At 31.2% G+C, this 24,069-nt stretch overlaps 1 protein-coding gene across 1 annotated transcript; it reads right to left on the bottom strand.

Moving 5' to 3' along the window:
- Positions 1 to 386: 386 nt before the first annotated feature.
- LOC107417188 (signaling peptide TAXIMIN 2) lies at positions 387 to 1,397 on the bottom strand. The gene is made up of 2 exons (XM_016025779.4): positions 1,198 to 1,397; positions 387 to 789 (listed from the first exon to the last, which is right to left on the bottom strand). Exons 1-2 carry the CDS (start codon positions 1,293 to 1,295, stop codon positions 666 to 668), a joined length of 222 nt encoding a protein of 73 aa, XP_015881265.2. The 5' UTR covers positions 1,296 to 1,397; the 3' UTR covers positions 387 to 665.
- Positions 1,398 to 24,069: the final 22,672 nt, after the last annotated feature.

The following is a 24,069-nucleotide window of genomic DNA, read 5'->3' as shown; positions in this document are numbered from 1 at the left end:
TTTACATAATCAAATTTTTTATTGGTTTTTTTTTTTTGGAATATTTGTTATATGTAAATATTTTAATTTTTATACGCAATTTTTTAATTTTTCTAACTTATTAAGAAAATAATACTTTTCCTTAATTATTATTTTTTGATTTTTTATTACTTTTTATTTTGAAACTTTGGCAACTTATATTTTAAATTATATAAAATTGTAGCTTATACCCTTAACTTCTGTTTAGTATTTGATAGAAAGATTAACGGTGTAAAGATTTTATGGGTTTGGAGTGTAAATTGTCAGAAAAAATTCTTTTAAATGCAAAATACAAATTTTGATAAAATTTGGATTTCAACAATATCAATTTTGTTAAAAATAAATTATGCAAAAATAAATCGACGAAGTGAACAAGTAGTACAGATTCAATATTTGTTTTTTTGGAAACTGATTCAAATCTTTGAATGAGTATGGTGTGCCAACTCATTCCCCATAATTAATTATAAAAAAAATAAAAATAAAGAATCTTCCCCTATAATTTCTATGGACCTCTCATCATCAGAAGATCATAATTACAAGGGCAAATCCAGAATAACCTCAAATTACCGACCTAGTCAAAACAAAAGAACAAACAATAGAAACATAATTCACGTAAGAACATTTTCAGAAACAAACCGAAATCAAAATCAACAGGGGATCTGACGAGTGAAGAATCGCATCACTTTAATGGGAAGCTTTATCAATGACACAGCCAAGTTTGCCAATCCAGCAAAGCAGAAGCAACAGGGGCACAAGCAACTCAGAACGGTTCTGCAAAATATGTTTACAAAATCAAATCAAAATCATAAAAAGATTGCTTTTCGTACCCAATAATCCTCCCAAAAGAACTTTGTAATTATTCAATGATATTTGATTTGAAAACTAAAACTAAACTAATTAAAGCTTGAAACCAATATCAAAGAAAAACCGATCTGAATATAGTTTAATGGATAAGAAAAAAGATATATAAGATAATCAAGACGAAGAAAACTGTATTATAGATCCGCAAATCTATTTTGAAAATAGCATTAAAATCATAAATCATTTCCTTAAAAAAGCCAAATCCAGAAATCCTTAGAAGATGTCATAAGAATTCAATGATCTTGGTTCCTTGAAAAGTCATCTAAACAGGCAAAAAAATTGAATTTATATGGGAATAAAGAAAGAAAGAAAACTCACCCAATAACCCAAACAACTGCACCAATTACAGATAAAAAAAGTGCAACAATGGCGAAAGGCAGTCCCAGCAAGAAACCCAATGGCCTGCAGTCAGCCATTATTGCTCTCTGTAACTCTCACCCTCACAACTCTTTCGCTGTCTTCGTCGACTTGATTTAATAGGTTCTAATCTCTGCTTTGAATATTCTTTGTGTGGGTTTTGGTGGAGAAATTGCCTTATATGAATCATGGATTCCGACTTTCTAAGAAAAAGCTACTCGTACGCGGTTCGGATTGAATAACTACCGTCCTCTTCTATTTGCGGATTGACGTAATTGGCCTTTAGTAACGAGATTTTCATTTGTTTTGTTTTGATGTGGGCCAGAATGAGTTGGGGATATTTTGGAGAATTTGCAATGAGAGAGAAGCTTCCACTCCTTATGACCGGAACAAAACAGCGTGTCGTTACTTCCACATGTTTTCCGCATTGACTATGAATCCTATCAGAATTGACTACATTTTTTTTTTTTTTTTTTTAAACAAGAATTGAAAGCATCTATAGAGGCTTTGAGCTTTGACCACATTGTTGCTTTTATTTTTACTTTCTTTCCATATTTTTAAATCTCCATTGGCTAATAGAGATTTTTCTTTTTCCCACCTCCATTGTGAAAAAGAAGTTTTTCTATAATAGCAAAAAGAAATTTATGTCCAAAAAATTAATGTAATAATAACAAGAAATTTTATGAACTTAGCTTTGCCAAGCTGTAACTCCGCTAAGACTACCTTTTGATATGTTTATAAGGGGTTAAGAGATGTTAGCTAACGCTATTTGATCACCATCATGAGATTTGCAGCTATTGTTATTATGGCTAATCAATATCTTGCCTTCATTCCGTCCGATTGAAGACTGAAATTTACATTTTCAAAGTTAAAGTTCCAACATTAATTTAGATGAAACTTGCTCCTTCTTCATTTGTAATTAAAAAAATATATGCTCAAAATTATCACTTTTAAGGTATATTATGCAGGATTATATATCATGACCCTTCCACGATTCCCTATTAGAATCCTAGGCTAGCCCTAACTGGGTAAAACTCCATTGGACCTCCTCACAGAAAATCCGACATCATTTCCTTAAGGGTTGGATTTGCTCCTAAAATTCCCACATGGAAAGCAAACTCAAAAGACATATCACTTTATTTCTTCTACCATACTATAAAGTTATTCCATAAAGGACAGCACTTCACTAATAAATAATATAGGAATAAACAACAAAATAAAGAATTTAATAATCAAAAAGCAATAATATTAAGAGCAAACTAAGTTTTAATTTAAATACATAATTAACACAAGTACAAGATAATAATGATAGAAATATTACAAGGGTTAAAAAAAAAAAAGTGTCTTCTCCAACACGTCAATGGATAGGAAACAAAAAATAAATAAATAAATAAGTTTGCACCCGGATGATCAATGTCTATTAATACTTGGGCCTAATAGAAATAATCAAAAATAATAATAATAAGATGCTAATCATACTAATGAGTGGCATCCAACTAAATATAAAATATATTATTATAAAGTAATGACAATAAATAAAAAATAAATGAATGAATAAATAAATAAAATTAAGGATTTTCTATCAAATCCCTCGCTATTTTACTCAGTTTTAAAAATTTCCCTTTTTAAAATTATTTTTGTAAAATCCATAATTTTTATATCCCCACAAATCAAAGTGGTAAATGAAAATATAAATAAATTAAAGCTAAGATAACATTAGAAATAATTCGAAAAGCAATTAATAATTTAAGACAAAATAAAATAAAATATAATTAAAATTTACGTAAGGAAATTTGATATAAAATAAAATAAAATCATGATAAAACAAATTAAATAATATAAATAACATAATGTGGTAAAATTGAATCCAACAATTTAAATAATTTAAAGCATAGTTTTAAATGGATTAATAACATGTTATCCTACGGCAAAGAGGGGACGACTGATATTCATTGTGCAAAATACATGCCAACTCTCTCTTCCTAAACTCCCACAGAATGGCTAAGCAATACTTGCGTGCTAATCAATAATATAAAGTACAAGACACTAATACTGTAAATGCATCTAAGATAGTGAAATTCGACAATAGTATACACCAAATTTTTACTAAACGAATATCAGGTTTTTAATACATTTTTCTAACCCCATAAATTTCCTCAGTTTTGTTCAAATAAAAAAAATCTTAAATCTACCAAATTTTTGTAAAATTATTTCTTTCCACAATAAACAAAAATTCACGTATATACATACATAGATATATTTTTGTGTGCAAATAATTTATTATGAATATTTTCTTCAAATCTATAAAATCAATTTATGCAAAATTAAATACATTAACAACATTATTTTTCATATCATAATTAATAAATATTTCTCTTTATTTTAAAACATACCACAAAATTTAAAGAAATTTAAATAATTTTGTAAACAATTTAATTTGCTTGAAAATAAAATTTAGAAAATGTACCGTGCACCTAAAAAATGTGGGTCACTTGGGATCCTCCATAGGGCTGGTCCCTCGATTCACATGGATGCTTAAAATATCAATAGAACATAATATCAATTAAAATAATATTTTAGTCAGGTATTTTATACATAGTTTATCAGATTATTGGCAGCTAAGTACCACAAACTTTGTCTAGATTGACAAATTGCACCCTAAACTTTTTTTCAAGCATTATGCACCCCAAACTTCTTAATTGCTTGCATCGTTGGCTCTTTTGTTAAAAATGCATCACGGAATGATCATATGTCGTGCACATGCTCATTAAGCAAGGGTAGATCAGGTAATTTTATTATTCTCAAGTTAGAAATTAGGGCTTCAAAAGTGGAATTTTAGCCCTAACCTGCTCAATTTCCTATACATCTCTTCACTATCGTAAATAATTGTTTAATCAAGTATCTGCCATAAATCCATTGTTGGAGGCTTGGAGACTTTTTATGTAAACAATTGTTACTGTTGCCTTACTAATTTTCCCTTTGTTGATTGTAAAATTTAGGCAATTCAAGAATTCTACCATCTGAAGGTGAAGAATGCAGTTGCTTACTGCCCAAAAATTAATATTTTAAAGAGGGCATTAGGATTAGCAGCTTCTTGAGATTTAGTTCCATTTGATAATGGCTCCATAGTTGTGGTAACAAAATCTAATTTTGAAGGTTATAACCCGAGTCTGGAATCAACTGATGAGGGAAGTGAGATATGGGCATATCTAAGTGTGGTCTACCATGTTCGAGTTGCCGGACAGGCAGCTTTGGTAAGAATAGCATGCTTTTGGCTTCGGTGCTGTGCACATAAGAATTATTTAGGGAAGAAGTTGGTTAAGGAGAGTAGTTGCTCTATTAGGGTTGACCATCTAGGAGGCATCAGTGTGGACATCCATGTCTAGTAATGAGAAAAATCACCAGAATTATATTCAATATGTTTTATATTATGTATCTTTCAAATCATTTTTAGACAGAAATCGAGAATAATGTTAATTGTAAACTGTTTTCCCCATGTAGATTGAGTTGTTATGGTGTTTGAGTCAAAACTGAAAAGATTGTGCATTTTGGTCCAAAGTAATGTTGCATACTTTCACCGCTAGAACTTAGCATCTCTTTTGATCAAAGTTGTATTCATAAAAATTATACTAACGACATTATATATGATAAAATCGAGACTAAAATTCCACTTTTGAAGCCTTACTAGAAAACCTAAGAACAGTGAAATTACCGGATCTACCATTGCTTGATGAGCACGTGTGCGACACATGATCATTTCATTATTGATACAAACCTAGGACGACTTGCGCCTAAACCCGTATTATATTAGCCTGGATCTAATTATGTTCAAGTTCTAATGGTCACCTTGATCCCTAACCAACTTGTGATTAGAAACTTTGGTATATAATGAGAATGCCACAATAGGTGATGGAAGGTCTATTGATAAGTTAAACTAAAACACTCATTCACTAATGGTGTTTTAAGTGTTCAAAAGAACAAAGCGAATTCAATCTCAGAAATAATTTTCTGTATAAAATTCAAGCTTGATTTCTTATTGAAAATAAGCCTTTAAATAGGCTTTGAATGAACAAAATAAAACTCTAAAAGGATTAGGAAATTTTGGCCAACATAGAATCTAATTAGGAAATTGCCTAATTTCACACTCTTGCCTATTCTAATTTGGATTAATTAATTCCCTTATTTTGAATTAGGAATTAATTAATTTACAATAAAAATAATGAAACAACAACTTTTCTAAATTGATTTTTCCAGAAAATAAATAAATAGAAACCAAATAAAAGACTAATTTCCTAAAACAAAAAGTCAAAATCAAATTAGGAAACTAGTTGACTAATTTGACTACTAAGGTATCTTTAACCAATCTCCAGCTTGTTTGGGCTCCAAATCAGCTTCCATATGCTTTTTAGGATGCCAAATAAGCTGTTCATGAAGTCTCACATGTTTCCATTGCTTGGAAGAAAGAGAAAAAGCCAATTCAGCAAAATACAGTAAAGCCAGCAAGCATTACAGCAATTTTCGACCAAATTTTGAAGCTGTCTGTAAAAGTCCGTACAAGTTGGTTTTGCCTCTGCCTTGATTTTTTCTATGACCTCTTAGTGATATTTATTGAATTCATAAAGAGTTGGAGCCATTTCTTAATGTCCGGACTCCATAAATGCACAAAAATTGCTACCCGGATCCGTATCGGTTTCAACCACTTGTATGCCCAAAATAGATCTTGGATATACGGGTATGGACAAGTGCTCTTAAGAATGAATTACCCCCTGGATAAAGGCAGCAAATTTTTTCCTAAACCTCTTAGCTTGAGCCCTAGTGATCGCCCTGGTCTTCATTCGTATCGGATCAGCAACCCAGCAGGTTGTCGGTTGTGCGGGTACGGATGGATTCACATCATTCCCCTCCTCTTGAAAATGATTTGTCCTCAAATCAAGATCATTACCTGTAGCAAAAGGAGATAGTTCAGCAACATTAAATGTGGCACTAACATTGTACTTACCTAGTAAGTAAAGTTTGTCGGCATTTTCATTGATTTGCTCCAAAATTTGAAAAAGTCTATCCCTTCGAGGCATAAGCTTTGACTTTTGTTTCTTTAGAAACCTTTCCTTTCTTAAGTGCAATCAAATCCAATCTCCTGGGTCAAACACTAACACAACAAAATCTAAAAATACATGCTTTATTATGGCAAAAATTACACTTTTTAAAAAGTTAGCAAATAATCTCTTCCAAATTTTCAAATTTTCTCAAAGTAAAGTCTCAACAAGGCAGATAAAGTTCTATACAACAAAAACATTTTTAAATAAGCATCTTTATGATTCATGACCAGCAATGACCAGCAATGCTTTCTTACTTAAGATAACTTTATTAATATCGCCAAAACTCAAATAAAAATTTTTATTTTACCTTTCTTTTCCTTTCTCACTCACGGATTCATTGAATTTTGCTTCACTCTTGGCTTTTGCACTAAATTCCTCACTCTTGGTGATGAGGATATGACTAGGAGCACCTTAAGATGGAGTTGAGAGCCACTTCAAATCTCTCCGGGACCAATAACCAAAGCTAGAGCAAAGCGGTTTAAAGAAACACTAAATTGTTTAATCCAAGAGGTGTTCACATATCAAAGAAGCATGTTCATTACTGAAGATGAACCAAAATTGGTCCATATGATTGGAACGGTGGATGCCAACATGAAAGAAAGTCTAACGCATGGAATCCAACAATATGGTGATGTGGCACATTTTGATGACATGGCACTTTTGCCACGTGGAAGATGATATGAGCCTACATGTCATTGGCTGAATTTTATAATTAGGAAATATTAGTTTTTATTTTATGTCTTGATTGGATTTTGGCATGTTGCTTATTTTATTTTCTGAATTTAGTTTTATTAGGTTTTTAAATTACTTTCTTATTCTTATTAGGAAACTAAGAAATAAATTAGGTTTTCTAAACCTAACCAAATTAGGTTTCCTAAACCTAACCACATTAGGTTTCCTAAACCTATCAAAATTAGGTTTACTAAAACTAATTTTGAATTTAGGAAAGTTTTTGTCATTTATTTTGCCTATTTAAAGGCACATAAGTCATGACTAAAATTCATATTACAATTTTGATTCAAAGTGGGAGTGATTCTCTTGGTTCTCTAAGAACTATATCAAACTTTTCAAGTTTTGCTTGTGGAGTTCAAATTTGACTTATCAATAGGTTATTCCATACCCTATTGTGGTGTCTTCACCATACCAAGGTTCTTACCTCACATATAGGTAATGGGTCGAGGCCTTCCATTGATAACTTGTAATTAGATGGTCTAATTTAATCTTTGTTACGGGTTTAGAGGTAGGTCGCTCTAGGTTCGTATCAATTTGGTATCAAAGCTAGTTTCTAATTACATGTTTGATCTATATATTTTTTTTCTTTTATTTCATTGTTTTTTTTTCTTGGTTTAGTTTTTACGATTTTTAGCATTAGGTTAGAATTGCATCTTTGATTTCTTTGGTTGTTCTTTGCATTTGGGTTGCTGTATTTTTCTTTGCATTATGTTTTTGTGTTCTTCTTCATTCATTCTGATAAGATCTTAGTTTAAAAAAAAAAAAAAAGCTGAATTTGTTTTCAAACCCTTGAGGACAACGAATTGGACTATTTTCATTAAAGTTTGGTGTGATTGAGATTTCTTTATTTTAGCTTGTTCTTTGTGCTTGAACCCCAAAAAAAAAAAAAAAAAAAAAAAAAAAAAAAAAAAAACAGGTAGTGAAATTTTTTTGGTTGATTTGAGGAGCACCAAAAGCAAGCCAAAATCAATACCAAAAATAAGGTTTGTTGAATATTCACTAATTCCACTTTGCAAATCTCATTCCAATTTGTTCCTCACATTCTAGTTTATTTTGTTTGTGCCAAATTTCTTGTTGAGCTTTCATCGTTGCCTTTTTCTTGTTACTTTTCATTCTATTTGTCTTGTAGCCATATTTTCATAACTGTTTGGTAGGTCTATTTGGATTGTTACTTGCTAGTTTGTTTTAGTTTGAAATTAGTTTGCAAAGAACCAAATAGAATTACTAGAGTGGTAAAAGGCAAGAGAGGTGAGAATTATAGAGGGTAAAAGCCGAACTATAACTAGAGTGCAAACACGAGTGAATTAAGACCTTAAATTTGAGCGAAACACGTGAGGGAGTGTTGTGAGGTCCTTTTTACTAACAAGTTTTGAAGAAAAATCATGTCACAAGACAAAAGCAAAGAAAGCATGGATGAAACTTCAGGTGTGGCTGATTCGAAGTTATACATTCAAGCCATGGTGGGAGAACTACAAAGAGCACTATGGTTGGAGATGGGGCAGATCCATGATAGGTTGGATAAGATGGAATCATCAATCCAAACGCCGCAGCAACGACCTCCACAAAGGTTTGCTCATGGACGTGGTAGAGGAAGAGATATTCCAAGAAGGGGAGATTGGGAACGAGTGGGAGATGACTATGAAGAAGAAGAAGAAGACATTGGTTTAGGAACCAATCAATTCCATGGGAGAGAAAGGTTAGACTGAGGCAATGACTATGGAGGAATTAAGATTAAAATACCATCATTCCAAGGTAAAAGTGATCCAGAAGCATATCTTGAGTGGGAGAAGAGAATTGAGATGGTATTTGAGTGTGTTAATTTGTTATGGAAAGATACTTAATTATGTATTTTTCTTAATTTAGGTAAAAGAGGAAGAATTTTAAGAAAACAACCATAAAAATGGATTCTTTGGGTCGAATTATGGTGGGAAGCAAGATTTGAGCTCGAACGAATTAAGCATTAAAAAGATTTCAAAAAGATACCTTGAAGATTCCATAAAGATTCTATCGGGAATTTCATGATAGAAGTGGATGTCATATGAATCATCAAGATCTGAGGATTTCAAATGTCTCGTTATTTTTGGATTTCGAGATGCGAGCAAAGAGTTATCATCATTTAAAGTTTGGAATTTATAAAAAATAATATTCTAGTTAAATCTCCACCATTGATCAAAAGAGGGAACCAAGGCAATTTGAGGGCCAAGATAAAAACAAGTGGCAATAATTGGTTAATTTATCACTAATGAGGCACATGTCATGTCACATGCTTCATTAAGGGTAAATTAGACTAATTAACTATTTTTTTAGGAGGAATTAGATAAAAGGAAAGTAGTAGAGAGCAAGTAATATACAGTTTCCTTTTCACATATGAAATTCGTCCAACCCTCTTCATGGCCTAAAAAAGGTATCTTCGAAGACTCCCACATTGAAAATAAAGAGAGAAAAAGATTTCCAAGGTCCTATATATATAGCCCCCACCACATTGAAGGAAGATATACAAGTTTAGAGAGTTATTTAAGAGCTTTTAGGAGGCTTAAATAGAAACAAACCAAATTTTGGGAGTTTCTAATATTCTCTTAAGGGTTCGAGGGTTTTAAAGTTTTAGAGTTTTAAAAGATCAATTGGAGAGCTTGGAGGAGGCAGAGAGACGTGGGCTTGCTTGGAGAAGAAGGCTACGACTTTGAGAGCTCTTGGAGGAGAATTTCTTCAATAGTTTTTATTCTCTTTTCCTTTCTCTTTAATTGTGAATCTTATTATTTTTAATAATTATGGATGTTGAAATTATTTTTATCATGAACTAATTTTCATAGCTAGGGCTATGATGTAGCCCTAACTATGAAGGTTTAATTATTTTAATATATGTTAAGTTTTATTTAATTAGTAATAAGTTTTGTTAATAAATCATTGGTATACTTAATGCTTTCATAGGCCGGAAGGAATGAATGATTTTAATAATATTTGAGCTTGGAAAAGGATAATATTATGGATCTCCAATGATTTACATGAATGCATAATTGATTGGAAAATAGTTATGTCTCATGCCATATTATTTGCTTAATCTATGCTTGATGAATTTGCATGATTTAATTTATAGGCCGGAAGGAATAAATTAGGTTATGTGAATATTATCAATTGTGAGTGGAAACTACTTTTGATTAATTTTGTGATTAAGTGTGGTTAACAAAATTACTAGTTAATTAAATTTATATATCTAAGTAATTAAATTGGAATAGTTAGTGGTGAAATCAAATGCCCTAGTATTCATAATTATTCTCTCTCTTACTTGAAATTGATCTAATTTTAATTGATTGCTTTTGTTTAATTTAGTTTATTTAGTTTTCAATTGCCATCTTAAATTTTAGTTCAAATATTACCAAAACCTAATTATCTTTGGTATTTAATTCTTAATCCCTTGGGTACGACAACCCTATTTTTCCACTTTATTACTTGAAAACGATTCGTGCACTTGCGAGTTGATTTTTACACATCAAGTTTTTGGCGCCGTTGCCGGGGATTAAGGCATTAATATTAATTCGGATTGGGTTTAGTAGTACTTTGAACATTGTTTTCTTATTTTAAATTTTTATATTTATTTCTTAATTTTGGTTTTAGTGTTGCATGCTAGGGTTTTAATTCTTTGCTTGTTTGGCCAACTTGCTTTGAAACCAAAATTGTATTTTTAATTTATTGGTGTCTAGGTTAAAAGTTATGCATACTTAGGATTTTTTCTTATTTTCAACTTTCTTTTATCTTTATTATTTTCAATTTTAGTTTGTATATTAGGGTTTAATTTTAATTGTTTGCTTGATAAACTTGCAATTAATTTGAATCTTTGTTTTGTTAGTGTTTTCGTTGTAGGAAAATCATGGAATATCAAGCTTTTGGTCATCAACCTTATTGGGATTATGGGGTGCCAACTAGTTCTCCAAGTGAAAATTTTATCGAGTTACAAAAGAATCTTACTATGATGTCTAAACTCGTTGCAAATTTTAGAGTTCAAGCTGTACCTTGTGAATGGTGTGGAGTAAATCACTCAAGTGAAAATTGTCAAGTGGGTAATCCTTTTGCTCTAGAAGACTCAATTGAAGACTTATCAAGACAATATAATCAAGTTGCAAATTTTGGGATTCAAGCTATAACATGTCAATGGTGTGGAGGCAATCATTTAAGTGAACATTGTCAAGTGGGAAATCCTTTTGCTCCGGAGGAGCCATTCGAAGACTTTCCCAACACATATAATTCTGGATGGAGTGATCGACAAAGTTATTCAAGGTATGACAATTCAGATCTTTCAAGTTATCAAGTGAGCACATCTTTGATCGAGTGTATGGAAAGGCATAGGGAAACATTTTCTAAATGTTATGATGCGATTGGCAAGTTGCAAAATCAATATTCTCCAAGTACAAACTTTCAAGTTCAATTGGAGCAACCAACGACAACTTTTTCACAAGGATCTAAAGAAGACTTGGAAATTAACATGGAGATTACTTGTAATAAGCAAGTTGATGAATTTGATTCCTTTCAAGAGCCACATAATGATGACAAATTTGAAGAACATGAAGAGGTGTCTATAAGGAGTGAAATGCAGCAAGAATCTTCAATTTTGGATAATTTTAATGAGGTCCACACACATGACCAAGATTGCCCACCACAAGAAGTTTCCCAACGCACTATCACTAGTTCATGGGAATTTTCTAATTTTCCTTCAAATTCATTGCAAAAAGGGCTTAAGGATCATGAAGAGGATAAGTCAAGGAATCAATCAAGCCAAAAGTTGGCCAAATCCGATGAGTATAAAGCTATGGCCGCACTTCAAGAAGATTGCTTACCAACAGAGACTAAATCTCAAATTTTCAAGCCAAATATTGAATTTTCAAGAGCCCAAGATGTATATCCATGCTCCAAAAATGCAATTGAGGTTGAATGCATCCCAAAAGGAGACAAACAAAGCATTTTTGGACCTAAAAGAATCCAATCTGCCGAAAAGAAAGTTCAATTCATGCTTTTAGTTCAAATTGAGACTTATATAGGACAAGGAGTTAAAAGTTTGCTAAGGCCACAAGATTATCATCATGCACAATTTCCATATCATAAGCTTGGACAATATTATGAGGATGACATCATTTATATATTTAATCCAGGTTGAACATCAAAAGGATGAAGTCAAGCTAATGACTTTAAACAAGCGCTCTTGGGAGGCAACCCAAGTTTCTTTCTTTACCTTATATTTATCTATTTATTTTAGTTGTTTTTAGTTGTTTTCTTGTTTTTAGGTTGATTTGATGTGTTTTGTTTGAGTTTTTGCAAGGGTTTAAGATGTTTAGGTGCAAAAGAGCAAAAGATGAATGTTGAGAATTTCAAGTCTAAAGTTAGGTTTTTGGAGTATAACCACCTTGAATATGCATTGGAGTACATCAAATTGTATGGGTACATTCCCTTCTTTTTGGCCGCAAGGTGTGTAGGGCAAATGCAACATGTAGGTTTTTCCTAAGTTTTCACATTACGAGGAACATTCCATGTCTTCAAAGGGGAGTATTCCTTACCTTTTATTTACTTTTGCTTTATTTTATGTTTTTGACAATGAGGACATTGTTCATTTTAAGTTTTGGGGTGAAAAGCATGCTTTGCATCTTTTAAATCTTGTCCATTTAAGTGTTTTTATAAGTTTTCAAAAATGTTAGTTTTAGTTTTTATTTTCCTTCATTATTAAAAAAAAAAATTGTTTTTGTGGTGTTTTCTTAAGTACTTTAATGAGCCAATGATAAGACTATGATTGAAAATAAATTGGTTTTTAGATGGTGGATTTGTTTTTGTGTATGCCGAAATGCTTGAATTCACATATTGTTACTTTCAATAAATTTTGAGCACATAATCAATAATGCATAATTTAGATTGTGTTTGAAGAAGGTTTGCATGAATTAGAGTACTTTATTATTAATTGAACTCTAGAACTTGCTTGATTATTGCTTGAGGCGAAATCCTATGTGGATGCATTACTAAGAATATGATTTAGGCCATCTTTGTTTAAGTTTGAGCCTTTCAAGCCAACCTAATACATTATCTTCCACTAGTACCTTATTTGAGCCTTTAGGATGCATAAAGATGTATTAGAGCCTTTTCTTCATTAAAGCACATTTACTTACCCTTTTTGAGCCTTAAATTTCTTTTTCCTACCTTGAACATACTACTACAAAGAGAGCTTTAATTGAATTGATATGAATATATGCTTGTGAGCTTGTTTGAGTGTTGAAAAAGAAAAAAATGAAAAAAAGGAAAGAAAAAAAAAATGAAGTTTGGAGGTTAAGAATTTGGTGAATTTGGCTCTAGTATGCATTTTTGTGTAAATTGGAGGTTTGAAGGTGCAATAAGAGGAAAAATAAGTTTGGGGGCTTAGTGGAAAAGAAAGAAAAAAAAAAGAAATAAAGAAAGAATTGTGTGATTTGAAGAATATATGCACAATAAAAAGGAGAAAAAGGATATTGAAATTGAAGTTAAAATAAGAAAAGAAGTTCTAATAAAGAAACAAATTTTACAAGTAATTTATTCATTGATATTTAATTTTAGCTTTCTTTCTTTGATTTATTATATCCTATCCTTTTCTTTCTTTAGCCTTATCCATTAGCATTAACAATAGAAACCATGAAGTCCTAATGATTTAAGGTGGTGCATTAACCTACATTAGTGGAGAGTGATAATTAAGTCAAGCATATGGTAGTTCATACGTTATTATCAATCTCTAATTCTTGTAAATTTATTCAAGCATATGATAATTAAGTGTATAAATTGATTTCCACACACACACATTGGAAGTATCATATATGTTGGATAGAATATAAGGTATTGAGTTACATAATTACTTTGAAACCATTTGAAAAGTCATATGTTATACAATCTTTGAGGCACCTCATTAAAGTATCTTATGTTCTTTAAATAAAATTTCATTTTCTTATTCTTTTTCTTTGCTAGGGACTAGCAAATCTTAAGTTTGGGGGTATTTGTTAGGTCTAAAATATTGATGATTTTATGCCATATTTATAGCTTAATATTTGTTAGTTTGTGTTAATTTGTTATGGAAAGATACTTAATTATGTATTTTTCTTAATTTAGGTAAAAGAGGAAGAATTTTAAGAAAACAACCATAAAAATGGATTCTTTGGGTCGAATTATGGTGGGAAGCAAGATTTGAGCTCGAACGAATTAAGCATTAAAAAGATTTCAAAAAGATACCTTGAAGATTCCATAAAGATTCTATCGGGAATTTCATGATAGAAGTGGATGTCATATGAATCATCAAGATCTGAGGATTTCAAATGTCTCGTTATTTTTGGATTTCGAGATGCGAGCAAAGAGTTATCATCATTTAAAGTTTGGAATTTATAAAAAATAATATTCTAGTTAAATCTCCACCATTGATCAAAAGAGGGAACCAAGGCAATTTGAGGGCCAAGATAAAAACAAGTGGCAATAATTGGTTAATTTATCACTAATGAGGCACATGTCATGTCACATGCTTCATTAAGGGTAAATTAGACTAATTAACTATTTTTTTAGGAGGAATTAGATAAAAGGAAAGTAGTAGAGAGCAAGTAATATACAGTTTCCTTTTCACATATGAAATTCGTCCAACCCTCTTCATGGCCTAAAAAAGGTATCTTCGAAGACTCCCACATTGAAAATAAAGAGAGAAAAAGATTTCCAAGGTCCTATATATATAGCCCCCACCACATTGAAGGAAGATATACAAGTTTAGAGAGTTATTTAAGAGCTTTTAGGAGGCTTAAATAGAAACAAACCAAATTTTGGGAGTTTCTAATATTCTCTTAAGGGTTCGAGGGTTTTAAAGTTTTAGAGTTTTAAAAGATCAATTGGAGAGCTTGGAGGAGGCAGAGAGACGTGGGCTTGCTTGGAGAAGAAGGCTACGACTTTGAGAGCTCTTGGAGGAGAATTTCTTCAATAGTTTTTATTCTCTTTTCCTTTCTCTTTAATTGTGAATCTTATTATTTTTAATAATTATGGATGTTGAAATTATTTTTATCATGAACTAATTTTCATAGCTAGGGCTATGATGTAGCCCTAACTATGAAGGTTTAATTATTTTAATATATGTTAAGTTTTATTTAATTAGTAATAAGTTTTGTTAATAAATCATTGGTATACTTAATGCTTTCATAGGCCGGAAGGAATGAATGATTTTAATAATATTTGAGCTTGGAAAAGGATAATATTATGGATCTCCAATGATTTACATGAATGCATAATTGATTGGAAAATAGTTATGTCTCATGCCATATTATTTGCTTAATCTATGCTTGATGAATTTGCATGATTTAATTTATAGGCCGGAAGGAATAAATTAGGTTATGTGAATATTATCAATTGTGAGTGGAAACTACTTTTGATTAATTTTGTGATTAAGTGTGGTTAACAAAATTACTAGTTAATTAAATTTATATATCTAAGTAATTAAATTGGAATAGTTAGTGGTGAAATCAAATGCCCTAGTATTCATAATTATTCTCTCTCTTACTTGAAATTGATCTAATTTTAATTGATTGCTTTTGTTTAATTTAGTTTATTTAGTTTTCAATTGCCATCTTAAATTTTAGTTCAAATATTACCAAAACCTAATTATCTTTGGTATTTAATTCTTAATCCCTTGGGTACGACAACCCTATTTTTCCACTTTATTACTTGAAAACGATTCGTGCACTTGCGAGTTGATTTTTACACATCAAGTTTTTGGCGCCGTTGCCGGGGATTAAGGCATTAATATTAATTCGGATTGGGTTTAGTAGTACTTTGAACATTGTTTTCTTATTTTAAATTTTTATATTTATTTCTTAATTTTGGTTTTAGTGTTGCATGCTAGGGTTTTAATTCTTTGCTTGTTTGGCCAACTTGCTTTGAAACCAAAATTGTATTTTTAATTTATTGGTGTCTAGGTTAAAAGTTATGCATACTTAGGATTTTTTCTTATTTTCAACTTTCTTTTATCTTTATTATTTTCAATTTTAGTTTGTATATTAGGGTTTAATTTTAATTGTTTGCTTGATAAACTTGCAATTAATTTGAATCTTTGTTTTGTTAGTGTTTTCGTTGTAGGAAAATCATGGAATATCAAGCTTTTGGTCATCAACCTTATTGGGATTATGGGGTGCCAACTAGTTCTCCAAGTGAAAATTTTATCGAGTTACAAAAGAATCTTACTATGATGTCTAAACTCGTTGCAAATTTTAGAGTTCAAGCTGTACCTTGTGAATGGTGTGGAGTAAATCACTCAAGTGAAAATTGTCAAGTGGGTAATCCTTTTGCTCTAGAAGACTCAATTGAAGACTTATCAAGACAATATAATCAAGTTGCAAATTTTGGGATTCAAGCTATAACATGTCAATGGTGTGGAGGCAATCATTTAAGTGAACATTGTCAAGTGGGAAATCCTTTTGCTCCGGAGGAGCCATTCGAAGACTTTCCCAACACATATAATTCTGGATGGAGTGATCGACAAAGTTATTCAAGGTATGACAATTCAGATCTTTCAAGTTATCAAGTGAGCACATCTTTGATCGAGTGTATGGAAAGGCATAGGGAAACATTTTCTAAATGTTATGATGCGATTGGCAAGTTGCAAAATCAATATTCTCCAAGTACAAACTTTCAAGTTCAATTGGAGCAACCAACGACAACTTTTTCACAAGGATCTAAAGAAGACTTGGAAATTAACATGGAGATTACTTGTAATAAGCAAGTTGATGAATTTGATTCCTTTCAAGAGCCACATAATGATGACAAATTTGAAGAACATGAAGAGGTGTCTATAAGGAGTGAAATGCAGCAAGAATCTTCAATTTTGGATAATTTTAATGAGGTCCACACACATGACCAAGATTGCCCACCACAAGAAGTTTCCCAACGCACTATCACTAGTTCATGGGAATTTTCTAATTTTCCTTCAAATTCATTGCAAAAAGGGCTTAAGGATCATGAAGAGGATAAGTCAAGGAATCAATCAAGCCAAAAGTTGGCCAAATCCGATGAGTATAAAGCTATGGCCGCACTTCAAGAAGATTGCTTACCAACAGAGACTAAATCTCAAATTTTCAAGCCAAATATTGAATTTTCAAGAGCCCAAGATGTATATCCATGCTCCAAAAATGCAATTGAGGTTGAATGCATCCCAAAAGGAGACAAACAAAGCATTTTTGGACCTAAAAGAATCCAATCTGCCGAAAAGAAAGTTCAATTCATGCTTTTAGTTCAAATTGAGACTTATATAGGACAAGGAGTTAAAAGTTTGCTAAGGCCACAAGATTATCATCATGCACAATTTCCATATCATAAGCTTGGACAATATTATGAGGATGACATCATTTATATATTTAATCCAGGTTGAACATCAAAAGGATGAAGTCAAGCTAATGACTTTAAACAAGCGCTCTTGGGAGGCAACCCAAGTTTCTTTCTTTACCTTATATTTATCTATTTATTTTAGTTGTTTTTAGTTGTTTTCTTGTTTTTAGGTTGATTTGATGTGTTTTGTTTGAGTTTTTGCAAGGGTTTAAGATGTTTAGGTGCAAAAGAGCAAAAGATGAATGTTGAGAATTTCAAGTCTAAAGTTAGGTTTTTGGAGTATAACCACCTTGAATATGCATTGGAGTACATCAAATTGTATGGGTACATTCCCTTCTTTTTGGCCGCAAGGTGTGTAGGGCAAATGCAACATGTAGGTTTTTCCTAAGTTTTCACATTACGAGGAACATTCCATGTCTTCAAAGGGGAGTATTCCTTACCTTTTATTTACTTTTGCTTTATTTTATGTTTTTGACAATGAGGACATTGTTCATTTTAAGTTTTGGGGTGAAAAGCATGCTTTGCATCTTTTAAATCTTGTCCATTTAAGTGTTTTTATAAGTTTTCAAAAATGTTAGTTTTAGTTTTTATTTTCCTTCATTATTAAAAAAAAAAATTGTTTTTGTGGTGTTTTCTTAAGTACTTTAATGAGCCAATGATAAGACTATGATTGAAAATAAATTGGTTTTTAGATGGTGGATTTGTTTTTGTGTATGCCGAAATGCTTGAATTCACATATTGTTACTTTCAATAAATTTTGAGCACATAATCAATAATGCATAATTTAGATTGTGTTTGAAGAAGGTTTGCATGAATTAGAGTACTTTATTATTAATTGAACTCTAGAACTTGCTTGATTATTGCTTGAGGCGAAATCCTATGTGGATGCATTACTAAGAATATGATTTAGGCCATCTTTGTTTAAGTTTGAGCCTTTCAAGCCAACCTAATACATTATCTTCCACTAGTACCTTATTTGAGCCTTTAGGATGCATAAAGATGTATTAGAGCCTTTTCTTCATTAAAGCACATTTACTTACCCTTTTTGAGCCTTAAATTTCTTTTTCCTACCTTGAACATACTACTACAAAGAGAGCTTTAATTGAATTGATATGAATATATGCTTGTGAGCTTGTTTGAGTGTTGAAAAAGAAAAAAATGAAAAAAAGGAAAGAAAAAAAAAATGAAGTTTGGAGGTTAAGAATTTGGTGAATTTGGCTCTAGTATGCATTTTTGTGTAAATTGGAGGTTTGAAGGTGCAATAAGAGGAAAAATAAGTTTGGGGGCTTAGTGGAAAAGAAAGAAAAAAAAAAGAAATAAAGAAAGAATTGTGTGATTTGAAGAATATATGCACAATAAAAAGGAGAAAAAGGATATTGAAATTGAAGTTAAAATAAGAAAAGAAGTTCTAATAAAGAAACAAATTTTACAAGTAATTTATTCATTGATATTTAATTTTAGCTTTCTTTCTTTGATTTATTATATCCTATCCTTTTCTTTCTTTAGCCTTATCCATTAGCATTAACAATAGAAACCATGAAGTCCTAATGATTTAAGGTGGTGCATTAACCTACATTAGTGGAGAGTGATAATTAAGTCAAGCATATGGTAGTTCATACGTTATTATCAATCTCTAATTCTTGTAAATTTATTCAAGCATATGATAATTAAGTGTATAAATTGATTTCCACACACACACATTGGAAGTATCATATATGTTGGATAGAATATAAGGTATTGAGTTACATAATTACTTTGAAACCATTTGAAAAGTCATATGTTATACAATCTTTGAGGCACCTCATTAAAGTATCTTATGTTCTTTAAATAAAATTTCATTTTCTTATTCTTTTTCTTTGCTAGGGACTAGCAAATCTTAAGTTTGGGGGTATTTGTTAGGTCTAAAATATTGATGATTTTATGCCATATTTATAGCTTAATATTTGTTAGTTTGTGTTAATTTGTTATGGAAAGATACTTAATTATGTATTTTTCTTAATTTAGGTAAAAGAGGAAGAATTTTAAGAAAACAACCATAAAAATGGATTCTTTGGGTCGAATTATGGTGGGAAGCAAGATTTGAGCTCGAACGAATTAAGCATTAAAAAGATTTCAAAAAGATACCTTGAAGATTCCATAAAGATTCTATCGGGAATTTCATGATAGAAGTGGATGTCATATGAATCATCAAGATCTGAGGATTTCAAATGTCTCGTTATTTTTGGATTTCGAGATGCGAGCAAAGAGTTATCATCATTTAAAGTTTGGAATTTATAAAAAATAATATTCTAGTTAAATCTCCACCATTGATCAAAAGAGGGAACCAAGGCAATTTGAGGGCCAAGATAAAAACAAGTGGCAATAATTGGTTAATTTATCACTAATGAGGCACATGTCATGTCACATGCTTCATTAAGGGTAAATTAGACTAATTAACTATTTTTTTAGGAGGAATTAGATAAAAGGAAAGTAGTAGAGAGCAAGTAATATACAGTTTCCTTTTCACATATGAAATTCGTCCAACCCTCTTCATGGCCTAAAAAAGGTATCTTCGAAGACTCCCACATTGAAAATAAAGAGAGAAAAAGATTTCCAAGGTCCTATATATATAGCCCCCACCACATTGAAGGAAGATATACAAGTTTAGAGAGTTATTTAAGAGCTTTTAGGAGGCTTAAATAGAAACAAACCAAATTTTGGGAGTTTCTAATATTCTCTTAAGGGTTCGAGGGTTTTAAAGTTTTAGAGTTTTAAAAGATCAATTGGAGAGCTTGGAGGAGGCAGAGAGACGTGGGCTTGCTTGGAGAAGAAGGCTACGACTTTGAGAGCTCTTGGAGGAGAATTTCTTCAATAGTTTTTATTCTCTTTTCCTTTCTCTTTAATTGTGAATCTTATTATTTTTAATAATTATGGATGTTGAAATTATTTTTATCATGAACTAATTTTCATAGCTAGGGCTATGATGTAGCCCTAACTATGAAGGTTTAATTATTTTAATATATGTTAAGTTTTATTTAATTAGTAATAAGTTTTGTTAATAAATCATTGGTATACTTAATGCTTTCATAGGCCGGAAGGAATGAATGATTTTAATAATATTTGAGCTTGGAAAAGGATAATATTATGGATCTCCAATGATTTACATGAATGCATAATTGATTGGAAAATAGTTATGTCTCATGCCATATTATTTGCTTAATCTATGCTTGATGAATTTGCATGATTTAATTTATAGGCCGGAAGGAATAAATTAGGTTATGTGAATATTATCAATTGTGAGTGGAAACTACTTTTGATTAATTTTGTGATTAAGTGTGGTTAACAAAATTACTAGTTAATTAAATTTATATATCTAAGTAATTAAATTGGAATAGTTAGTGGTGAAATCAAATGCCCTAGTATTCATAATTATTCTCTCTCTTACTTGAAATTGATCTAATTTTAATTGATTGCTTTTGTTTAATTTAGTTTATTTAGTTTTCAATTGCCATCTTAAATTTTAGTTCAAATATTACCAAAACCTAATTATCTTTGGTATTTAATTCTTAATCCCTTGGGTACGACAACCCTATTTTTCCACTTTATTACTTGAAAACGATTCGTGCACTTGCGAGTTGATTTTTACACATCAAGTTTTTGGCGCCGTTGCCGGGGATTAAGGCATTAATATTAATTCGGATTGGGTTTAGTAGTACTTTGAACATTGTTTTCTTATTTTAAATTTTTATATTTATTTCTTAATTTTGGTTTTAGTGTTGCATGCTAGGGTTTTAATTCTTTGCTTGTTTGGCCAACTTGCTTTGAAACCAAAATTGTATTTTTAATTTATTGGTGTCTAGGTTAAAAGTTATGCATACTTAGGATTTTTTCTTATTTTCAACTTTCTTTTATCTTTATTATTTTCAATTTTAGTTTGTATATTAGGGTTTAATTTTAATTGTTTGCTTGATAAACTTGCAATTAATTTGAATCTTTGTTTTGTTAGTGTTTTCGTTGTAGGAAAATCATGGAATATCAAGCTTTTGGTCATCAACCTTATTGGGATTATGGGGTGCCAACTAGTTCTCCAAGTGAAAATTTTATCGAGTTACAAAAGAATCTTACTATGATGTCTAAACTCGTTGCAAATTTTAGAGTTCAAGCTGTACCTTGTGAATGGTGTGGAGTAAATCACTCAAGTGAAAATTGTCAAGTGGGTAATCCTTTTGCTCTAGAAGACTCAATTGAAGACTTATCAAGACAATATAATCAAGTTGCAAATTTTGGGATTCAAGCTATAACATGTCAATGGTGTGGAGGCAATCATTTAAGTGAACATTGTCAAGTGGGAAATCCTTTTGCTCCGGAGGAGCCATTCGAAGACTTTCCCAACACATATAATTCTGGATGGAGTGATCGACAAAGTTATTCAAGGTATGACAATTCAGATCTTTCAAGTTATCAAGTGAGCACATCTTTGATCGAGTGTATGGAAAGGCATAGGGAAACATTTTCTAAATGTTATGATGCGATTGGCAAGTTGCAAAATCAATATTCTCCAAGTACAAACTTTCAAGTTCAATTGGAGCAACCAACGACAACTTTTTCACAAGGATCTAAAGAAGACTTGGAAATTAACATGGAGATTACTTGTAATAAGCAAGTTGATGAATTTGATTCCTTTCAAGAGCCACATAATGATGACAAATTTGAAGAACATGAAGAGGTGTCTATAAGGAGTGAAATGCAGCAAGAATCTTCAATTTTGGATAATTTTAATGAGGTCCACACACATGACCAAGATTGCCCACCACAAGAAGTTTCCCAACGCACTATCACTAGTTCATGGGAATTTTCTAATTTTCCTTCAAATTCATTGCAAAAAGGGCTTAAGGATCATGAAGAGGATAAGTCAAGGAATCAATCAAGCCAAAAGTTGGCCAAATCCGATGAGTATAAAGCTATGGCCGCACTTCAAGAAGATTGCTTACCAACAGAGACTAAATCTCAAATTTTCAAGCCAAATATTGAATTTTCAAGAGCCCAAGATGTATATCCATGCTCCAAAAATGCAATTGAGGTTGAATGCATCCCAAAAGGAGACAAACAAAGCATTTTTGGACCTAAAAGAATCCAATCTGCCGAAAAGAAAGTTCAATTCATGCTTTTAGTTCAAATTGAGACTTATATAGGACAAGGAGTTAAAAGTTTGCTAAGGCCACAAGATTATCATCATGCACAATTTCCATATCATAAGCTTGGACAATATTATGAGGATGACATCATTTATATATTTAATCCAGGTTGAACATCAAAAGGATGAAGTCAAGCTAATGACTTTAAACAAGCGCTCTTGGGAGGCAACCCAAGTTTCTTTCTTTACCTTATATTTATCTATTTATTTTAGTTGTTTTTAGTTGTTTTCTTGTTTTTAGGTTGATTTGATGTGTTTTGTTTGAGTTTTTGCAAGGGTTTAAGATGTTTAGGTGCAAAAGAGCAAAAGATGAATGTTGAGAATTTCAAGTCTAAAGTTAGGTTTTTGGAGTATAACCACCTTGAATATGCATTGGAGTACATCAAATTGTATGGGTACATTCCCTTCTTTTTGGCCGCAAGGTGTGTAGGGCAAATGCAACATGTAGGTTTTTCCTAAGTTTTCACATTACGAGGAACATTCCATGTCTTCAAAGGGGAGTATTCCTTACCTTTTATTTACTTTTGCTTTATTTTATGTTTTTGACAATGAGGACATTGTTCATTTTAAGTTTTGGGGTGAAAAGCATGCTTTGCATCTTTTAAATCTTGTCCATTTAAGTGTTTTTATAAGTTTTCAAAAATGTTAGTTTTAGTTTTTATTTTCCTTCATTATTAAAAAAAAAAATTGTTTTTGTGGTGTTTTCTTAAGTACTTTAATGAGCCAATGATAAGACTATGATTGAAAATAAATTGGTTTTTAGATGGTGGATTTGTTTTTGTGTATGCCGAAATGCTTGAATTCACATATTGTTACTTTCAATAAATTTTGAGCACATAATCAATAATGCATAATTTAGATTGTGTTTGAAGAAGGTTTGCATGAATTAGAGTACTTTATTATTAATTGAACTCTAGAACTTGCTTGATTATTGCTTGAGGCGAAATCCTATGTGGATGCATTACTAAGAATATGATTTAGGCCATCTTTGTTTAAGTTTGAGCCTTTCAAGCCAACCTAATACATTATCTTCCACTAGTACCTTATTTGAGCCTTTAGGATGCATAAAGATGTATTAGAGCCTTTTCTTCATTAAAGCACATTTACTTACCCTTTTTGAGCCTTAAATTTCTTTTTCCTACCTTGAACATACTACTACAAAGAGAGCTTTAATTGAATTGATATGAATATATGCTTGTGAGCTTGTTTGAGTGTTGAAAAAGAAAAAAATGAAAAAAAGGAAAGAAAAAAAAAATGAAGTTTGGAGGTTAAGAATTTGGTGAATTTGGCTCTAGTATGCATTTTTGTGTAAATTGGAGGTTTGAAGGTGCAATAAGAGGAAAAATAAGTTTGGGGGCTTAGTGGAAAAGAAAGAAAAAAAAAAGAAATAAAGAAAGAATTGTGTGATTTGAAGAATATATGCACAATAAAAAGGAGAAAAAGGATATTGAAATTGAAGTTAAAATAAGAAAAGAAGTTCTAATA

This window comes from Ziziphus jujuba, chromosome 4 (assembly GCF_031755915.1).
Source record: "Ziziphus jujuba cultivar Dongzao chromosome 4, ASM3175591v1".
Lineage (NCBI taxonomy): Eukaryota > Viridiplantae > Streptophyta > Magnoliopsida > Rosales > Rhamnaceae > Ziziphus > Ziziphus jujuba.
Note: the sequence above shows the minus strand (reverse complement) of the source record. Positions and strands in the feature narration are given on the sequence as shown.

Coding starts and splice junctions, on each gene's coding strand:
- LOC107417188 (XM_016025779.4), bottom strand. CDS start 1,295: ATGGCTGACTGCAGGCCATTGGGTTTCTTGCTGGGACTGCCTTTCGCC. Junction 790..1,197: donor GCAGTTGTTTGGGTTATTGG/GTGAGTTTTCTT, acceptor CATATTTTGCAG/AACCGTTCTGAGTTGCTTGT.